Genomic DNA, 22,612 nt, shown 5'->3' on the forward strand with positions numbered 1-22,612 from the left:
CTCATAAAATGTTATATGTAACTAATTTAGCTGTACCTCTGTAAATCAGTGCTAGAACAGGCTAATCATTGACTCAAGTTGGCCAAAAGCCAGGACACTTGGGCCAGGTAAGTCATCTATTATTATTATTATTATTTGTATATGATGCCTAAATACCAGTAAATCTTTCTGCAATGTAGCATCTTTCTGAGAGGGGGAAAAACAACATTTGATGAACCATTTGGATTTATTTCTTGTTCATGTACACTTTAGCATCTTTCATCTAAGTTTTAATACTACAATCCACCAAAATCAAAAAGGTAAACAATAAATGATCCAGAAAAAAAATAAGTTAATATAAAAAACCGGATACCAATGGAAATGGCTTAGTGTTACTAAAATGACCTGTTTTTTGTTTGATTAAAGTTTCTCATGAACGTTGCAGTTTTTTTTTTTTTTTTGGCTGGCACTATAACTCTCTATACACTACATGACACTTAATTTTGCTGCATGTTCATCCATCTAAAAACTCTAAAAAATAATCATTGCTATATTATATTGTGATTAAAGTAAAACTGATCTGATTTGATCATAATGAGATGAAACAATAAGGTTTCATTTAAAAGCACAAACAAGTTATACTGCATGCATAACATCATAATAGTAGATTTTCTTAGGGACATATAGAAAATGCTGTCCCGTCACACACGTGATGCTGCAAAAGACATTAAAGTAATATGTTCAAACATCTGTGTAAAAAACAATGTTAAAGCAATGAAAAGGTAGTGCAGTGGAGTTTCTCTTATACTGCTACATGAGATTCCTACATTCAAAACTGTGTTAAACATTAAGAATGCCTGTAAAAAAAAAAAAAAAAAGAAAGAAAAGTGCTTGACCTTGATTAGTGACCACAAGACTACAATATCACTTTATTCTTGTACCTGTTTTAAAATGACTACTGGTTGTAATAATAGTGTCTGAACTGATTAAAAGGTTGTTAGTCGACTCCTTTTGCTTTCAGTTCATCTTGTACTCGTTTCAGGTAATCTGGATCTGGGTAACCATAACTGCAAAGAAGAAAACATAATTACGACACTTATGAGAACTACTGTATATTAAACACTGCTAAAAATTAAAGGGCTTGTCTCAGAGAAGGCAACCACCCAAAAATGATGACACCACCCAAACTGTGTACTCACGAGGTTGGCCCACCATAACGAGACGTCTTATGGTGAATGTCATTCCAGGTCACCACATTGTTGTGTCCAGTGGTGGATGAGCGTCCGATGGTGAAAGTGAGCCGCTGGTCGAATGCCCTCTGCAGAAGCTTCAGTACCTTATTCCCCTCTGCTGAGTCAGGGAGGTAAGCTATGCGGGACGCACCCTGGTACGGCATGCCTGGGTTTGGGTGTTCATCCTGCAGAGTATGAGGTAATAAAAAGACAACATTTCAACGGTGTAACTGATTGTTGTCATAACGAACAGCTTAAAGCAAATGAATATCTTGCATGTCATTGCATTTGTACTCACCCCCTGATATCCACTTGGTATATGGTAGTTAATTATTATTGTACCATATCTTTCATATCCAGGGAGAGAGGATCTGTCCGATGAGACAGTCATGGTTCCTCCTTTTGGTTGCGTCCCTGTAAGACTGCCGTATATCTCTCCACATATCGGACAAGTTGGCTTCACATGGAAAGCTCTCTCCAAACAGTCTTTACAAAATCTGTGTTTACATTTAGGCAAGACTGTGGATTCAGATATCTTGATTGTTTCCAAACAAATTGGACACGTCTCATCTTTGGCTTGGTCTATTGATGTCTGTTGTTTCACAGGTTGCGTGTAAGGTGTGTCATTGACTTTTGTTTTATTTGGGGTTTGGTAGTGTGAATATGTCCGTGTACTGCCATTGGGAAATGTGTCAAATCTTTCAAGGCTTATGAAGTTGCCAGTCAGTTGCAATCGCCTTTCATCTTTACGAGTGATTTGGAGTTCTGGAAATTCTGCTTGGCAACGCGCAACAAGTCCTCGACTGTAATCGTATGTCCTAGTTTGCAGCCCCGTTGCAATCTTTTGATACAATGTTATAAACTGTTCTCGTGCAAACTGAGCGTGAACGCGCTTACCAGACGGAGATATGAAGGTCACGTATCTATCATCTCGCTTCATGAGAACTGCATTCCTTTTTTCAATTATGTCAAGTTCCTTGTGTTTCATTTCTTCAATGTAATCCATAACAATGCCATCAACCTCAACTTGTTCAACTACTAAAGAGTTACTTTGAGCTGGTCTCTCCTCTTGTCTGAGATCCCTACTTCCATCACGTGTTATTTGCACAATTGTACTCCTGTACATATCTTCAGCCTCTCGAAACGAGCCGCAGGCAACACCATACGCGTCTTCAGATTTGTGTTTAGTAGTCTTGCTTTTGCTTGAAACTGAATTTGGCGGGTGCAGTCTCACTGCAGTGAATATCTGCAATGAATTTGAAAATAACAATCATAGCTGATTTATTTACATGGTATCTGCATTTGTTTTAAAATCAGGACTTTTTTAAGAACTGACTGACGTCACGCTTACGTCTAAAGACACTAATAAACAGTACACATTTTAAGTAACTGGAGTCGTGACATGAAATCCTTAACTGATAAATAATATCGTCGACAGGGTTTTAGCATGACTGTTAGCAAACTCACCTGTGGCAGGCTCGTCATCTCGATCTCCACTGATGGCGTCGTTCAGTTGTCAGGGAAATCTAAACAAAGCGGGAACGAAACGAGCTAAGAGCTAGTGTAAACGTCAATAAGTTTGTTTCAGTAAAACGATAAAGTTATGCATTGTTTTCTAAAGAGTAACGTTAGTAACAAGTTGAAGCGCTTTTCGTTTCGTCCAATATATAATCACAGTGTCCCCAGGACACTGTTGACACTTTTTGAATACACACTGCAGTTTGTTTCACTTTTTCAAGCAGGAAGTCATTATCGGGTTGCCAGGTCCTAGTAAAAAACAGCCCAAGGCCTCCTCAAAACCCGCCCCAAAGGAATATAACACTAGCCTGTTTTCCTCCGTCCAGAGTTAACACATGCGGTGTCAAAAACAATATTTTGCAGTTAGTTTTTAATTACAAAGATACGGTTTTAAACTATTTTTGTAAAAAATTAAGTAGGTAATTCTACCCACTTAACAGAATAATCTAAAAGACCAGTTAATGTATACGAGTATCGTTATCGAAATTAGTCATTTAGAAAATCGTCCATACTGATTGTAATAATATCAAAAGAGCAGCAGCCTGCTTTGAATAAAGTAAACAGTTGTATGTATGCATTATTCGTCGAGTAGACGACACCCTCACTTATGATAACGTAGAAAAACATTTACACCACAAGAGGGAGTTAGAGGTCCATTCAGGTAAAAGACCTTGTTTCACCAAGAATAATATACATTACACACGTCCCGCTCTCGGTCCTCTCTTGTGAACTAGAGCATCACAAGACTATTTCTGCGCACGAGTTAAATTATGCATATACATTTATGTCAAAAGAGATTACTATATGCTTGGTCATCTGATAATATTTATTCCTGTCAAATTTCGCTCACCTGTGATGGACTGGCCATCTGTCTGGGGTGTCCTCCGACCCTATGGAGGACAAGCAGTCTAGAGAATAGATGGATGGATGGATACCACTATCCATCATCACTTTTACCCCAAGCCCATTCACATTTTATTTTAAAAGGGTCCTATTATTTCCCTTTTGACAAGATGTAAAATAAGTCTCAGGTGTCCCCAGAATGTCTATAAAGATAATTTATTATTTGGTGCTGTAAATAAAAACCCTTTCTTGGGCAGAAGCAAACATTTTAAAAAGAGAACTGCTGAATTTAATGATCGGTTCTGTCAATGATTAACAGGATGTGTAATCTTCCCTTAAAATAATTGTCATCATGTCCCTTTAGGTTGTGCAAACCAGCTAAATGTCCACTTAGCTCACCATCCACAAACAAAAACTTAGTCAGAGCTGCTGTAAAAACAAGATGTACTTGAGCATGATGCAGATACATAATATAGAGAATATGACATCATTAAACCATTCAACAGCATTACCACCACCACACACCCACCGGAAGCCCACGAACACATTGCCAGAGACCCCTCCCCCTCAAAGATATATCATTAGGGACTCATCAGAGAGGAAAACATCTTCAGAGAGGTCCAGCAGCTAGCATCAAGGCATCAATGCACAAGAACACGACAAAAGACCCCAAAACCTAAATAATCAGTCCTTTTAAGTATAAAGAATAAAACCCAGCATTAAACAGACGTTGAAAAAAAATCCAAATTAATTTTTTTTTCTAAATAATGGGTTTTTAGTCACTTCTTTTCCAAATCAGCTAAATGTAAATTTTCTTGAGGGCTATAAATAATAAACCGTCCAGAGAGGTGACTTGTTCAGACCAGCAGACTACTGCACACTTTTAGACGATGTTCAACATAAGTACAATAGATGGCAGTAGAGTAGTTCACAATAACTTAACAAGGCAGCCTCTGTTTACTTGATCGCTAGATGGCAGAAGAGTTCACGCTTGTGTCTAACTAATAACACCAATCTGCTTTTTAGTAATAAGGTTGCAGTTAGACTTACATTTCGACAACACACATCAAGCAAATTCATGCCAAAATCGATTGTTACAACACCTTCTCTTAATGTTTTGCCTTTATGACCAGGGGGGAATATAGCACTTTGCCTACTACACGACACGCAGACACAACTGTCACCCAAAACCCACATTTCTTCTGCACCGAGTCATTGCTGTTTGCGTTCATTTACATTAAACTTAAGGCTGTAAATGGGCAGGGGAAAAAATATTTCGAGTTAAATGTTTTGTTTTTAAGTTAGCTGTTGGTGGCTTTGCACGTCTGGCTAACATGAAATTCTTAAAGGGGACCCTAATTGGAGTGAGACTTCACCATTGAGATGCTCCTGTCGGATATCACACAATCGGCCACCTGCACATGACACAAATTATGTGTCCGTACAAGACGACTTGTCAACGACTCTTTGGGACATTTGTGAAAACAGGAGGACAGCCAGCCAAACCGACTCCCGTTTATCACAGTATGTATGCTTGCCTCCAGAGAAAGTAGATATTTTAATCTATTTATTAGTTGGGGACCTTTTCATTTCTTCATCTTGTATTAGTCTTTGAGATTTTGTTAGCTTATTATTATTATTATTATTATTATTATTATTATTATTATTATTATTATTATTATTATTATTTTTAGTTAAGACGCTGTTTTAGTTTTTTTCTTCTCTTTTTTCGTATTCACTTCAATGTTAGGATACGCACGAAACTTTTAAAATTAAAATTACTTTACCAGAGTGCTTCATTTGTTTTGATATTATTGCAAAAAAAATATAAAATAAATAAAAAAATGTTTGTCCAGAGTATGTAAAGAAGAAAAAAAAGAGTTGTGCATTTTCCACGCACTCTGAAATAGTGATAGCATCTGTAAGATAGGAAGCCTATATTTGGACAGGGCAGGCGTCTATTTACACATAACGGGTTTGATAATAGGAGTTTTTTTCCCCCTTTAGAATTTCCAGAAGAAAAAAACGTTTTTAATAAAAACATTTAATTCAGTCATTTTTTGAACATAAAGCAGGCACGTTTATATTGAGAGCGCGCGACTAGACTTAGGTTACAACAGGGTGAAATAGTGTTGTGAGGAATAAAATATACTATTTTTATAAGTTAGCAGGACACTTAAAAGACAATTTATATTAAGGTTGATGCGGTCAGAATGGCTATTTAATGAATAACACGTAGCCTATAATGTACATATCAGCTAGTATTTTGTAGCGCTCATTTGAGTTAAAATCTTGAAGAATAGGTTAGCCTAGCCTACTACTAGCCTAATATAACAAGTAACTTTTGTTAGTTAAATACTATTAAATAATAAACTTAACAGAATCGTATTAGCTTATTAATAATATTAAGAAATAGCTAATATTAGCTGTTGTTAATCTATTAACAGCAAAACCACCAATGATATCGACTACATAGGCTATATTTCGCGGATTTAGAATTATTCTATTAAGAATAGTTTTTGTAGACTGTTCGCATAACAAAATGAAGGTGTACATTTTCTTTTCCATTTGAACCATTATTTAAATTTCTTCTTGACATGCTGGCAGATTTATGTTTCACTCTTATCGATTTGCGCAAAATGCTGGAAATCACTGCGTTGCTAAAAAGACGCTGAGTCTGCAAACGCATGTCTCACAGCGGAAAATATCAAGCAATGCCCCGGTCCAAGCATCACTGCCAGTCCTCAGATAGCACGGATCCCAAAAAAGGCCACCAGTGTGGATTTAATGGCAGTGAAAGTATTATGTGGAATCGGATTGAGGGAGATCTAGACATCTGTCAAAGGCAGCCAATAGAATGTACATTAGTAATATTGAACCAAGAAAGACGTCGGCAGATCGGGGAGGATTAAGTAGGCTACAATTCATAATCTGATCACGAAAACTCGGCTGCTTGAAAGCATCCAGGCGGCCACAATGCATATGACAAAAGGGGCACACATCAAGATGGCCTTCTGCGTTAGATTCACAATCCAACCTGAATGTTATCACGGACTATATAGCCCATCAGACTGTCGCCTAGCCTAATTCCTTCAACCATTTTCTGTTCGGAAATTACGCAGGCTAAAATTAAGATAGCCTATTTTATTATTATTTTTTTTATTTATTTAACCTATTTATAATTTTTTTTATTAGGCTGCTTATGCTACGTGTTGTATTAATTGCAACAAAATATTAAATAATTATTGACACTGAAACTAAAGTTGCCGTTATTTTAAAATTTTTGCAAATAAGTAACAATATCTTCCTACACTGTAAAAAGTTTAACTATTATTTACTCAATTTTTTTGGTGAAACATTTTTACACTCAAAAAAATTGAGTAAATTTTAAAGCTGTGAAATCAATGAAATATACTGTTTAAATTGAGTAATTGTAAGTAAAAAAATTAAGTAAATCTGAGTAACTGAATTACTTTATATGAGAAATAAAATTAATTGGATATAATCAAAATTATAAAACACCACAACTGTAATTCTATGTAAAATAAACAAAAAATATTGAGTAGATATAATTGAAATATTGGATGAAATTTTACCAAAAAAAAAAATGTGCTACGTTTACTACATGTAAAAGTGAATTTAACTTAATATTGGACTATAAATTATCAAAATGCTGCATTCACTTTTTTTTTTTTTACACCATTTACCCTTTATAATTAATATAATAAAACCAAATAAAGAAAGAAACACATTTTTTATTGAAAATTTATTTGTCAATTAAACATAAGACAAAGTCTAAAATCAACCTTTGAAACATTGTATCCATTTTAATATTCCAGTAGATTGCAAAAATTAAAAACTGTAAAGTAGCCATAAGGGAAATGATTAAACCTTATGAAACATTTCATCCATCTCAGTATTCAAGTAGATTACATGTAAAATACGATAGCCATAAGAGAAATGACATCTTTGTTCCTGGTGCATACCAGCCATTTGCAGTCACACTCAACATTAAACCATAAAAAAATATAAAAGCAACACTTACATCAATATTAAAGGGATAGTTCACCCAAAAAGATGATGTTGTCATAATGTACTCGCCCCCCCGGGTTGTCCCAAATCTGTACGAATTTCTTTCTTCTGTTGAACACAAAATATATTTTAATGAATGTTGGTCAACAGATAGTTGAAAGTTGCCACTGACTTCCATGATAGAAAAAAAAAAAAAAAAAAAAAAAAAAAAAAAGTATACTATGCAAAGTCAATGGCAACCTTTAACTGCGTTAACCAACACTCTTTAATACTTGGCTGAATGTCACGTCACTTCACTTAAAATATCTTTTGTGTTCAACAGAAGAAAGAAACTCGTACAGGTTTGGGACAAATTGAGGGAGAGTAAATTATGACAACATCATCTTTTGGGGTGAACTATGTCTTCAACAGAATTAATCAGATAACAGAAACACTTCCATCAGGAATACCCATTCTGTGGGATGACCATGAACCACTACTATGCAAGAAGATAATTTTTTAACCTCTGAACATTAACAGAGTTTTGGAGGATCCAGCTCAAGAAACAGTTTTTGGAACAACTCAAGTGAGTACAGGGTCCTTCTCAAAATATTAGCATATTGTGATGAAGTTCATTATTTTCCGTAATGTAATGATAAAAATTTAACTTTCATATATTCTAGATTCATTGCACACCAACTAACACACCAACCAAATATTTCAGGTCTTTTATTGTTTTAATACTGATGATTTTGGCATACAGCTCATGAAAACCCAAAATTCCTATCTCAAAAAATTAGCATATCATGAAAAGGTTCTCTAAACGAGCTATTAACCTAATCATCTGAATCAACTAATTAACTCTAAACACCTGCAAAAGATTCCTGAGGCTTTTAAAAACTCCCAGCCTGGTTCATTACTCAAAACCGCAATCATGGGTAAGACTGCCGACCTGACTGCTGTCCAGAAGGCCATCATTGACACCCTCAAGCGAGAGGGTAAGACACAGAAATACATTTCTGAATGAATAGGCTGTTCCCAGAGTGCTGTATCAAGGCACCTCAGTGGGAAGTCTGTGGGAAGGAAAAAGTGTGGGAAAAAAAACGCTGCACAACGAGAAGAGGTGACCGGACCCTGAGGACGATTGTGGAGAAGGACCGATTCAAGACCTTGGGGGACCTGCAGAAGCAGTGGACTGAGTCTGGAGTAGAAACATCCAGAGCCACCGTGCACAGGCGTGTGCAGGAGATGGGCTACAGAGAAGCAGCACTGGACTGTTGCTCAGTGGTCCAAAGTACTTTTTTCGGATGAAAGCTAATTTTGCATGTCATTTGGAAATCAAGGTGCCAGAGTCTGGAGGAAGACTGGGGAGAAGGAAATGCCAAAATGCCTGAAGTCCAGTATCAAGTACCCACAGTAAGTGATGGTCTGGGGTGCCATGTCAGCTGCTGGTGTTGGTCCACTGTGTTTTATCAAGGGCAGGGTCAATGCAGCTAGCTATCAGGAGATTTTGGAGCACTTCATGCTTCCATCTGCTGAAAAGCTTTATGGAGATGAAGATTTCGTTTTTCAGCACGACCTGGCACCTGCTCTCAGTGCCAAAACCACTGGTAAATGGTTTACTGACCATGGTATTACTGTGCTCAATTGGCCTACCAACTCTCCTGACCTGAACCCCATAGAGAATCTGTGGGATATTGTGAAGAGAAAGTTGAGACACTCTGGATGAGCTTAAGGCCGCTATCGAAGCATCCTGGGCCTCCATAACACCTCAGCAGTGCCACAGGCTGATTGCCTCCATGCCACGCCGCATTGAAGCAGTCATTTCTGCAAAAGGATTCCCGACCAAGTATTGAGTGCATAACTGAACATAATTATTTGAAGGTTGACTTTTTTGTATTAAAAACACTTTTCTTTTATTGGTCAGATGAAATAAGCTAATTTTTTGAGATAGGAATTTATGGTTTTCATGAGCTGTATGCCAGAATCATCAGTATTAAAACAATAAAAGACCTGAAATATTTCAGTTGGTGTGCAATGAATCTAAAATATATGAAAGTTTAATTTTTATCATTACATTATGGAAAATAATGAACTTTATCACAATATGCTAATTTTTGGAGAAGGACCTGTATTTGTGGGTCTTGGGATATCTCAAATCCAATGTGACTCCTGAAAGATGGCAGCAGGCTCTGCTGAGATTCCCAAGATTACATCGCTGACTGCCCCATTATTGTCCCGAAGGATGTAGATTTTTATGACCTCCTCTGCCAACTCTGCTTGTACGAAGACGGGTAGATCAGCTGAACCCTACAGGCAAATTTTAAAGATAACTGGTTAGAGCTAACATTCAAAACTGAATGTTACAAGAAAGTGACAAATACACAAAACAAGTAGCACCTGAAGAAGCAAACATTCTGTTGGACCATATGATAGGTAAAATCTCAAACAAAATTTACTAGGGGGAGGAGTTGCAAAAATTAACAGCATTCTTCTTAACAAGAGGACAGGTTAATTTTCTACATAGGGACATTTATTTTTAACAATAAACCTAGAAGAAAAACGAAAAGAGACCAACTGCGAGCTTCTATGCTGTAAATCAATGCTATAGGCTTTTATTGAGGTCTGCATTATTTCAACCAATTTCTTTATAAACATGTTTAATATTTAAGTAAAATGACTAATGGTTTTGAAACAAAAAAGCTTGTTTAATTGCACTACTTGAAAAAAATATGCATTGCATTAACCCTCACACTCAACCCTTAACCCTCTAAATAATTCTGTGGCTTAGTAAATATTACAGTAATATTTAACTTTATTAACTTAATAAAATCTCTGAATATAGTTTACTTGATTATACAAAAGATGGCTTTCCTGTAGCTCAAACAGTAGAGCGTCGGCGCTAGCAAAAATTGATTAAATTGTAAATGTGTACCTTGAAATGCAATGTAAGTTACTTTGGATAAAAGTGTCTGCCAAATGCATAAATGTAAACATATTAACGGACTAAAAATACAACAGTTTATTTTATCTAAAATGTACAGTTATATTTTATTTTTTCCACTAAAACAATTTAGTATTAGACTAACAAATTGTTTATTTATAATACACATAATATATTTGTGAAATTTCTATCAATTTAAGGATGGAAAATTAAACTGATCTGTTTCAGGGAACAAAAATATTACAAATAATTTCAAATCAAAATGAATATATTTAAACACACACTTAAAAAATTTAGGAAGTTCACTCAATTAAAACAACGTACCCCTCCCCCAGCCTCCGCTGTCCTTCAATACCCACCAGGTCTGGATTGGTTACATTAAAAAGCTTACGGTTTTCAAACTTTTGACCGATATTGTATGTGATCTAGGTTTCAGTGCACTAGAATGATTTTACAACGGAGCAGGCCTTAAACTGGCTGACTCCCTATAGTGGGAGCTGATTAAAACGCAACAGTCTATGTTATGTCCACGCCATTTTAAATACTTTTGCATGGCGTATTTGTAGTGGTGATTTAAGAGCTCATACTTGAGTTCGTGTAGTAATTATGATGTTTTACAACAACGTGACAGCTTTTTACAAGAAAGAATGTTGTCATTTGAAAGTTCATAAATGATGTGTTCCCTTTTGACAAGCCACTGACCCCAAAGGGGAACCTGTACAAAATCGTTTTCCATTGGGCATGTATAGTTATAGTTGCTGGACCACGGTACACTTATCGTTAGACTTTCAAATGGCGGTTGAAATAAACGGTGATCCAAATAGTACGAACGTTAACCCACTCCAAAAAAAAAAAACAAAAAAAAAAAACCCTAACATACATATGGCTGCACCACTAACTAACTTCGAAAACTGTTATGTACACGTACACACGGTCAATGTTTAATCAACTTTTGAAAACATTATTGCAAATATACATAGTTATAAAAGGACTAACGTTACGTTACTTACAGGAAATTCGAGTAATGCTGTTCACGTCGTTGCTGAGAAAAGGAGTCCTTCAGTGACAGGTGCCTCTTGTTTGAGCCGCGAAACTTGTTAAACTTCTTAAGATAACGCAAAATACAAACACAATTGTTAGGAAATCCTTAATAATTAACTTCTGAATTAAACATCACAAACATAATTAGTATTAGCTGGCTAAATTACATAACGTACCACAATATGAGAGGAGTGCGGGTCTTGCCGTTGCTGAGGAAAGCCGTCCTTCAGGTGACTTCGATTAAGCTACGAAACTTGTTGAATATGACGTAAAATACAAAGACAATTGTTAGAAAATGCTTAATAATTATTAACTTTTTAATAAAGTGTTACAAACGTAAGTAGGATTAGCTGACTAACGTTACTTACCAGGAGCTGTGAGGTGTATGGCTAGTCCACGTCGCTGCTGAGGAAAGCAGATTTTTTTTTCCTGCGGAGCTGCACACGTGATCACTTTAGCCGCGAAATTTACTCAATTTATTTAAACTGTCATTTATTAAGCTGGAACTTTATTTAGGAAAATTGGTTGGAAATACTTAATAATTTTAGTTTCTAAAACAGATCAGTACAAGTAAATAATTATCAAATATTTCTATTAGAATTCACCAGAAATATTGAAGGTATATTAAAAATATAATTAGTTAGTTAAATACTTATTTATTTTAATTACATAAACTTAAATAATATATGTAAATTTTAGAGAAATTATTTGTTGGATTTTTAATTATTCTTTTTAATCTGACCCACTCAAAAAATCACTTAAATGATTTCAAAAGATTTTATTAAGTTAATATAGCTCTTTATTTTTGTGAAATTTACTAAGCCACTGAATTATTTTTTACAGTGTACAGAACGTCCACAATGACCTCCTGATGCCCATAGACCTCAAAGCAGACTAAATATTGGTGTCAGACAATGGACACTATAAGCAGGATAGACAACAGACAGCAGAAAGGGACAGCTAATCTGATCTAAATATGACAGGGGCAGTGGGGTGATGGGGTGGGGTTGGGTGGGGGTGGAGGGGGGCTTAATTATGTTGTTGTTGTTTTGCCTTGCTGTTTTTTTTAAACCCTTTATATGAAAAAGAGGTCCATGAGAATAATAGAGATAATTATACATATTTATGTGTTTTTGGTTTTCTTTCTGAAGTCAGCCAAATACCCCCAACAACCCCCCCCCCCCCCCACGCACACTCTTTTATTAAAGATGCTTCTACTTTGTCCAAAACATGAGAATTTATGCATTTTTGGTCCATGTTAGAAGCTACAGGAGCTTGCTTAGTAGGAGTTATTTGTGACTAGGCATCTGGTTCTTAATGATCACACACACTTAACAATTAAGTAATGTAAAGAAAACTGTTTTTGAAGCACCAGATTCCTGCTAGCGTTGTGACCAATAGCTAATAGAAATGTATGAAACACATGCTTGTTTACATATGTTTTCCTTTTTTCTTAAGAAATCATAATCAACCACCCACTATTTTGCATTACAGAATAACTACAGAATAATTACCATCCCTATTATCATTAGCATCTGAGATATGTGTTTTCCTCTTTAAATCTGGATGTGCCATTTGTCCAAACGTTCTACATGTTCAGATTCAGATCACAGTCGTGAGGAATTTATAGATTATGCTGTACATTTTTAAGCCGACGATGACTCCAAATGTGTGCGCTGTAAGAGCTGCTTAATGTACATACAAACAAGGCAAACATTGAAGACTCAACTGAATCCCATATATTAAACTGAGATGGATACTTTAGAAAACTAAAGAAGAGATCCAAAGCCTATTAAATCTAAGAGGAGTAGCCTTGAGCTTAGGTGAATCCATCTATATGATTGTTACCTTGGGAATGGTCTGAAACATTGTTCAGTGACAGGAGACGTACCACGTAGAAGCCATTTTCACTGTCAGCCTGTAATGTGACTGCCAGGCTTAGCATTGCTATCTCTCTATTTTAGAGTGTCTATATAATTTGATCCTCAAAGATTAAATACAGTAGATTCCCATGATTTCCATACTTGAAACACCTTGTATAAGAATCTTACATTTTCAACCTTTTCCTTTTATGTGTCAAATTACAATGCAAATAGTGACAGTTTCTTAAAGCCAATAAAATGAATAGAAGATGCGTGTGTCTGGGAAAGAGAGAAAAAAAATTGCAGTGGGTTTGAACGTTGCTAACCTCAGAATGACCCCTGAGTCTGTACAATATCCCCACACCTCTCAGAGCACTTGGTCTTCAGAGAAGCTTATATGTGGTTACGTGCTTCCATCTATACAGAAAAGCATCTCACACAATGGGGCTTAACAAAATATGGTCATCACTGAATGATGCAGTCACATGCACGCAAACATCCAAAATATCTCCTCCCTCCAAAACAGGACAAACATATTATTGTTGATAATAAAAAATAAAAAAAACTGAATGAGATATAGCACATTGAAAGTATTTTTTAAAACAATTTTTTTTTTTACCTCAGTATAAATAAAACAATACATTGTATTATAAACTAAAGGGAGACATTGCTTGATGAGAAAGTCATCTCCGGAAATTTGGGTATCAACTATGTCAGACAAAGCAGACTTTAGCGAACATGTCTCTTAAGAGTCAGAGAAAAAGGCTAATCCTTCTCCTCTGGATAATTAGTTGACTTGATTATTTTTCATGCAGATTAATTGATTGCACTTGAGGCTAAATAAATAAATAACATTAGACCTTACAACTTATTTTTTAGTTGACTAAATGATTTAGGGGAGAATGTTTATGCTTTTATTAAAAGCTCTCTGTTAATTAGTGATTATGGCTCTTTGATTATGCAAATGAGTTAAATGTTGTTATTAATCTTATTAAATACATGCATATATATATATATATATATAAACTCCATATATATATATATATATATATATATATATATATATATATATATATATATATATATATATATATATGTACACAGGACAAATCTGCAATTCAAATATGCGTTAAATGGAAATGATCACAAATGTAAATCTCAAAGTTCAACAAAGTTGTGCAGTTTCTTTGAAATTTAGTTCAAATGAGCTCATTCAAAACTCAAAATATGAGAATAACACTAAAAGGTTATGGTCCTTGAGTGTCCGGTGTGCCTTAATCTTATGCATTTGCATTTGTCGAGAGCGTTTCTCCCATTTGATTCAAAATCAGACCATCAGTCTAAGTAGAAAATTCAAAGTGGTAATGACTGATGCAGTTGGAAATGGTGTTTGGTTAATGCAGAACCGCTATTACTGCTGGGGTAATTATGTATATGTGCACAGGACTGTTGAATCTGAAATGTCAAATGGAACACTGAATGTGCTGGGCTTTTACTGATAGGTTCTTAATATCTTACACTTCTACTCACTTACTGTGGACATCTGTCTTCTATATCTATATCATTACATCAATAATAGTGGCTGTTTCTTAAAATAAATGCACAATTTCTATGTGATATTTTACATTATTTTTTTATTTTATTATTATTTTATTTTATCTACATTTGAAACTAATTTAATGAAATATTCTAACATTTTGCATTGCTCTTTAACAAATTAAGACAAATGTTTATTTGAAGGGGTCTGCATTACAGAAATGCCACCCTGTTGCAAAGGTAATTTTTTTTTTCTAAAAAACATATGTACAGTTTTGCTTTATATGTCTTACATATCCATAACAAACAATAGAATTAAGGTTATATTAGACTAATGGATGGCAATACATTAAGTCAGGCGAGTATGCTGCTGTCTATTCTCAAAGCCATGTCAACCAGCAGATGAAAGCAACAGCTGGATGTGAGACATAACAACTGGTCAGAAGAGGAGTGATGGGAATGAACACTGTCTTGATCCCATATGGATGGGTGGGGGTTTGAAGGTGGTCTAGAGCTGGGCAGTCCTTCTCGATTTAGAAACCTTTTAAATACATGTACTTGCACAAAAAGCAAATAAGGTTCTATTACAGGTGTTTTATTTTACACAACACCATAAACAAAATCTTTCAGCTTACTCCAAACTCATTCAGAATAGTCAAAACCAAACCTAAAATTGAAATTGTGTCATTATTTACTTACCCTTATGCTGTTCCACACGTTTTATTTATTTCTAAGGAACACAAAAAGAAATGCTTGGAAGCACCTTCGTATTTCAAGTCTTCTAAAGCAATAGGATATCTTTGTAATACTTGTAATTTTCTTTCTTTCCTTTTTAAAAAAAATCAAAATCATTTTAATATGGGGTTAGGATGAAGGTAAGGGTGAATAAATCAATAATAACAGAATGCTTCTTTTTGGCAGAAACCTTAAGAGACAATGAAATCCTGATATATTAGTCAATCTTTAATCTATGTCCAGTAACTTGGTGCCTGGTAAATGTTCTTGTCCAAGCGCAGTCTGATAAAGAACAGACATCCTCCTGTTAGTAAAAAAAGAACTTGCTACTCACCCTTGGCTTCTAACGCCATGTTAGAAAAACTTGAAGCAATTGCATTAAGGTGCTGAAATGACATGCTGACAAATGTTATGTTTAGACTAATAGTTAAGACGGTCTGTAAGAGGAGCTGTGCTTGTCCCTCTGAGAATGCTGGAGACAAATTTACAAATGGACTTACCCCCGATGACAGCTTTTAAGTAAAGGCTACATCAGTAAGAAATCAGTACATCAGTACATCAGTATGAAACCCCTGAAAACAGTGAAAGATTACTGGGGGCTCTTCCTCTCTTTCTGCTTCTGAAGTGAATGGAATTAACGATGGAAAGTCTAGGGAAACTTGTCCCATTCCCTCTATAGTGGTTTATAAAATGGTTTAGCACAACATGAAGGATCCCCGTGTGTTTAAGACTGCCTGCTTTCAGGATTGAACAGCATGGATTGAAAAATATGGAACTATGGTGAGCAATAGTTAAAAAAAAGAAAAAAAAAACTTTTTATATTTGTTTATATTTTTTTTTTTCTTTTGAAGGTGATCTGAATTATACTAATCAATAATATGAAATCTAATTGTAGGGTGCATTTATAAATACTATATATATATATATATATATATATATATATATATATATATATATATATATATATATATATATATATATAGTGTACAGTTGTTATTTTCCCTCTTTTGTTGCAGATTAAACATTTCTTGAAAGTACTGCATATGCTTGCTGCCTACACTTGCATTTGATGAGAATTTTATTATTTGAAAGTTTTTTTTTTTTTTTTTTTTTTTTTTTATACGAAACAGCATATATTAAATAGAAATACTGTAGAAAGATGGAAGAAAACCAACTTTTCACCAGTTATATGACTCCTTTTACAGTTAGCTTTTAGTCTATTATTACTGTAAGAGGAACGTCTTCTGTGTGTGATGCATGAAGCATTAAATCAGGGATACTGTGTGCATGTTAAATCCTTTCTAACAGTTGCTGGTATTAAAAAACTGACACGTTTACTGTACAAATGCATGGATGAATATATAACCTTGGGGAAAAAAAAAGTTTCAAAAAAGTTTCAAGGTGCAGCCGAAGAGAGTTACTAATGCTGCAGCTGAAGGTTTTTTATTTTTATTTTTATCCATAAGTGGGCTTCCTGCCATGCAGAGACCCTTGGTTGTCTGTCACATCTCATCAACACAAACTAAGAAAGAGACTGACATGTCCCTGACCACTCATTCAGCTCTATAAATATCTAAAAAATAATAGTGTTTTTGTGTTCATTTTGCATATGGGATGTATATATGGTCGATGAAGTCATATTGTTTTGGTGATAGGAAATCAGCCTTGTTAAAGGGGTCATGAATTGCCTTTTTTATTTATATTTTTTTTTACATAAACATAATTTAGAAGTAAAAAGCTATTTTCTGTTCTGTTTTAACCCCCTCATCAAAACTCTCCGTTTAAATAGGCGTGGCAGATTGTAGACTCAGAAGTAAACACGACTGCTATGATAAGCTAATAGCTGTGTATGTTTGACAGTATTGCTCAAACAGTCATGGTCAAAAGTTTTGGTAGTGACATAAATTTTGTGTTTTGCAAATTTTTCTGCTTAAGCTAGGTTTGCTCTGATTGGCCAGCTATCCAGTGCTTTGTGATTGGCCAGCTTTCCATATTTTCCATGTTTCTCTTTGTTAACACACCTAATTCAGATAATCAGCTCGTTAGAAGTGAGTTTCGTGCACAAACTGTGTTCCCATTGACATGGTCCCTACACAGTGTTCATTGCTCCCTACTCCCTGAGCAGGGGAAATCTGTTGAAGTTTGCCTCATTCGGAACATTCATTCACGGATTTGTCCTGCACATTGACTCTTCAATGCCCTTTAAATGGAACATATACGTTCACTTTAACCTGGAATCATGGCAGAATATCCTGTGATGTCCACTTTGCAGGGCACTTACGTTCAAATAGAACAAACATCTGAAACCATAAAAGAAACATACAAAATGTGTAGAGCAGGGGGGCGAGAGGACAATGTGGGGGCAACTCTTGAGAACTAATAAGGCAAGAATGGATCGTCATCAGTCAGGATTTGGCCTAGAAGCTAATATCCAGCATGCCAGAGCTAATTGCAGAGATTATGAAGAACAAGGGTCAACACTGTACATATTACCTTAATATATATATATATATTTTTTGCCAATAAAAGCCTTTAAAACCTATGATAAGCTTATCTTTGTTTTTCAGTATAGTAAACGTGGAAAAATAATCTACAAATACTGAAGCAGCAGAATTTGCAAAACAGAATTTATGTCACTACCAAAACTTTTGACCATGACTGTAGCTTGACACTGCTCTGATTTAGGTAAAAAAGGCATAAATAACAATACATATCAAACGATCTATCTAAGAAGAGACAAAGCAATAGCTGTATTGCCAGATAGAAATATAGTCAGCACAGCATCAGCTTTTAGTTTGAATCTTTTTGAAAATCCCGTGTTGAATTATGCCTTGTTTGTAAATGAATCCGTGGTAAAATAAAGTGAAAAAGGGACCAAGTTCTTACTGACGCAGTCTGAATCTTTATTGAAAATAAAGTTAATTCCCGCATTCCTAACATTGGGATTAGAAGAAAGGCAACGCAAACACTGTTTTTCCACAACTTGCCACTGCATCTTAATTGTTTGGTTTCTGTGTAGGCCTGCAACTTCACCTCTCTTGTAAACACAAATTGCAAAAGAGTAGAACCTTCCGAAAGCTGTCATTTTGGCAGACTGCCTTCAATATAACCTGTTTTTATACTAATGACAAAGTTTTGAGCTCTGAAACGTACAGGATGTTTTTATAGCACAATGACCTCTTATACAATATCTCAAAAGATTAAGGAAATTTTGATTTCTCAGTTCATGACCCCTTTAAATTCCTATTAACAGAAAGAAAAACATTCATACCATTTTTAAGTTATATTTTACATGAGAAAAAAAAAAAACCTCACCAGAGCATATAATAGAATAACCTCATGAAAGATCATGGTTTTTAATTAATAAAATTTGAATTCATAATTAACAGCAGCATGCCTGAAGCAGGTGAACAACATTGAACAGAAACCGTATACATGCATCAAACATTCATGCCAGTCAAAAATTCTAAATCCATTAGCAACCTCGTGGCCCACTACATAATGAAAACACACGCTCACTTTTACCAGAGTCAGATAAAAACACCACTTCAAGTCTCTTGGGACAAGAAGAGCCATTTCATGTCTGCATGAAAAGCAGCATTGTGGACACTGGAAATTATTCTTTAATTAGGAGATATTATGTGTGCTACATATTGAGATATCTCCACAAGCACCATTGTGGATGGGTGTAAACCAAACTGTGCTTGAGTGAGCGCATTGCAATTACTGTGAAGGTTAGGTGTAGCAATGGGGGGTCAGCATCATGGCTGGCTTTCTTTTCATACCAGCACTTTAGATGAACTGTTGCCATGATCTGAATTGCAATTAAAAGCAATACCTTAAATCACAATTTTTAATTCCTCTGCTGGCACAAAAGCTATGCAATTGTTGTGCTATTATGCGTCAAATGTTTTAGAATATCATTATGAAGTTCCCTCGACTATTAGAAGTACTTCACAGGAACATGAATCTTCTTGTAACACAATCAATTTGTTTCATGCAGGAAGAAAGTGAACACGCTCGGAGTCCCTCAAGGTGCTAACTGAACACAAGTCTTTTCCAGGGCAGCATCTGGAGACTCCGTATCCAGCATTTGTGACACGCTGTTGCCCATGGCTGCCTTCCAGCAGTGCTTCTTCAGGGATCCGAGCATGTTGAACAGTAGCTGGAACAACCGCCCGGAATCTTCAGCCACCCACCGCCTGAAACTTTAATGGTGACACGAGGAACGAGGCGTCCAGATGTGAACAGGGAATACCTCCGTGATACGGACAGCAATCCCACCTCCTGTGAGTGTTGTACGAGTATATGTGCATGTGTTAGCAGGGGTATGTGGCAGAACTTAGGGAGCGATGACTGCTTGAGTTAATTTCTCTTACTTTTTTTGCCATTGTTTTGCCAGATGACAAGTTTCATACCATCTGCTTCCTTTCCCCTGCTAATAAGTTTTCCCAGCCAGCTGAGTGCCCAATCAATTATTTAGTGTGGCGGGGCCGCTGTCAGATCCACATCCGCGCTTCCATGTCCATCTCCATCTCATCGAGATGCTGCACTGAAGTGCTCGCAAGAACTTTCAAGGATGATTTTCATATTGGAATCCACCAAAGTGATTTAAACCAAATGGATACAAAGTTTTCTTGGTTTACAAATTACATCCTGAGCTGATCATTTCTTTCAATGTCTATAAATTGTTGTAAATTCTGAGGAATATATAGAACATGGTAAAGTATTTTTTTTTAGCAATTCAGAAACCAATATAGATAAATTGTACATGAAAACAACAAAAATAAAACATATTTCTCTTACGGTCTCTCATTCTATTTGTAATGCTTTGGGTAACTATCATATATTATTATTTAATATTCAGGAGATATACAAATATATACATATATTTTTATACATACAATTACAAGTATTCATAGCTACAGCATATGTATTCTTACAAATCATAAGCAAATGATAAAACACCAATAAGTCATTTGACTGTTCTGTAGATAGAACTTACTGATTGTCTTCATTCATCTTTTTCCCGTCATATATCTTAGATGAGCTGCAAAGACATTTTACAATTCATTAACAACTTTAACAACATTAAACAGATGCTGAGTAGTTCAGATGCATGCAAATATGAATTTAAAAATATGTAAATAAGATTGTGTAATATTAGTACTACTCGAAATAATGTTTTTTTTATACTTTAATGTAGCTTAAACTGTTATTCATTTGATGATAAAGCTGAATTTTTGGCAGTTTTGTGGAACCTGTTATACTTTTAAAAAATAGAATTCTTTGATGAATAGAAATTTCAAAAGAAAAGTCTTTATTTGGAACAGAAATCTTTTGCAACATTAAAAACATCTGTACTGTCATTTTTGATAAATTTCAATAAAAATTAAGCAGCTTGAAAACACTTTTTTAAATATTCTAACAAGCTTTATTATAAATATAATGATTAATAAATAACTTTCATTTATAAGTTAGAAAGCATTATACAATGGTCTGTATTCAATAGTGCTCTTTATTTTGGATCGCGATTAATTGCTTCCAAGATAAAATGTTTTTGTTTACATTATACATGTATATGTAGCATGTATATTTATGATGTGTGTATAAACACACACAAACAGTATATATTTTGAAAATATTTAAGTTTCTACATTTATATATTCCCCAGACAGTAACATGCTGGTCCAGATTTATTTAATATATAAATGTATATATATTTTTTAATATATATATATGCATGTGTTTGTATTTATTTATACATAATAAATATACACAGTACTGTATTTTCGATGCGATTATTTGCGATTAATTGTTTGACAGCACTTTTTTCATTATGAAATCTCAGTCTATTCAAATGTGTACTTTACTATCTATTTACCAGTTTTATATTTATATTTTTTGTAAATGTTATTATTAAAAGTTCCCGATGTGTAACGGACATCTGTAGCAATTTGGAAGAATCTCATTGTTCACTAACAATCCTTCCAAACCTTTGAACCTTTGCAAATGCCACTATCATACGATCAAGTTGAATTTGCATCTAAATATAAAACCCACATCATCAGCAAATGTGTAATGGTTGCTTTTGGCATCTCATCAGCATTCCCAAATAAATATTCAGAAGATGTTCTTAATGTGAAAGTGGATTTAGAGTGATATGATGTTTTCCACTGAACACTGCTCCACTCTAAAGTCCTCTGCCAGGATCATCGCTCACGCTGCCAAGCCCTTTATTGTATTGGCTCTTGCCGTTGTGAATTGTGATCTGAGATTGGCGCTGTAAAAAGCCAGGACCTTTGATGTGTTGTGCTAATTTGATTACCATATTACACTCTTCTGTTTGCATGCACTTTGCCATGTGTACCTCATAAAAGCAAACACTAAACTGCCTTTACATGACGGACAAACAACACAGCATTGTACACCATGGACTACTAGTAGTACTGAATCAGAATAGAAAGCAATAGTAACAAAGATAATGATTTATTTCAGTTTATATATCTGGTTTTTGTTAGGCTAGTTCAAAGTGGCCCAACACACAAACTCAAAACAGTTGGGTTTTGTTCAGTGAGTGTGTTAACCTTGTTCATGTTTTTTGTATATTTATACACCCACATACAATTTTTTGTTTACTTTATATTTACACCTTTCTTGTTTTTAATTAAACTGAAACACTTTAGCAAATGTGAAGATGCTAATTTAGAACCTCAAGCTTTACTTTCTAAAAGTAAACATATAGTTCACAGTAATTTGTAGGTTCTTTCTTTCAGATTTAGAATGGTAGCTTTCACAGGATGTACTCGATCATGACACCACTGGGGTGTTTGTGCCCCAGTAGAGATCACAGGGGTAAAAATCCTCCTCTAAGATCTACCGTAGTCCTGCACTTTTTAGCAAGTTTAATT

The 22,612-nt window shown here is 35.0% G+C and overlaps 1 protein-coding gene and 2 long non-coding RNA genes across 3 annotated transcripts; 1 reads left to right on the forward strand and 2 right to left on the reverse strand.

Moving 5' to 3' along the window:
* Positions 1–207: 207 nt before the first annotated feature.
* Positions 208–2,977, reverse strand: LOC127958403 (E3 ubiquitin-protein ligase DTX3L). Its single transcript, XM_052557267.1, has 4 exons — positions 2,679–2,977; positions 1,510–2,457; positions 1,179–1,396; positions 208–1,046 (listed from the first exon to the last, which is right to left on the reverse strand). Exons 1-4 carry the CDS (start codon positions 2,694–2,696, stop codon positions 977–979), a joined length of 1,254 nt encoding a protein of 417 aa, XP_052413227.1. The 5' UTR covers positions 2,697–2,977; the 3' UTR covers positions 208–976.
* A 1,651-nt stretch (positions 2,978–4,628) lies between these two features.
* On the forward strand, positions 4,629–20,511 carry LOC127958411 (uncharacterized). Its single transcript, XR_008154025.1, has 3 exons — positions 4,629–5,096; positions 19,705–19,990; positions 20,104–20,511. It is a non-coding gene; the product is annotated as an uncharacterized LOC127958411 (long non-coding RNA).
* LOC127958410 (uncharacterized) lies at positions 9,610–11,957 on the reverse strand. The gene is made up of 3 exons (XR_008154024.1): positions 11,745–11,957; positions 11,538–11,632; positions 9,610–9,893 (listed from the first exon to the last, which is right to left on the reverse strand). It is a non-coding gene; the product is annotated as an uncharacterized LOC127958410 (long non-coding RNA).
* Positions 20,512–22,612: the final 2,101 nt, after the last annotated feature.

Source organism: Carassius gibelio, chromosome B5, assembly GCF_023724105.1.
Source record: "Carassius gibelio isolate Cgi1373 ecotype wild population from Czech Republic chromosome B5, carGib1.2-hapl.c, whole genome shotgun sequence".
NCBI classification, from domain to species: Eukaryota; Metazoa; Chordata; class Actinopteri; order Cypriniformes; family Cyprinidae; genus Carassius; species Carassius gibelio.

Bases quoted from the DNA above. Each gene is read 5' to 3' on its own strand.
- LOC127958403 (XM_052557267.1), bottom strand. The intron at 1,397-1,509 runs GTGAGTACAAAT...CATACTCTGCAG, and splicing joins TACCAAGTGGATATCAGGGG to GATGAACACCCAAACCCAGG. The intron at 1,047-1,178 runs GTGAGTACACAG...TCTTCTTTGCAG, and splicing joins CGTTATGGTGGGCCAACCTC to TTATGGTTACCCAGATCCAG.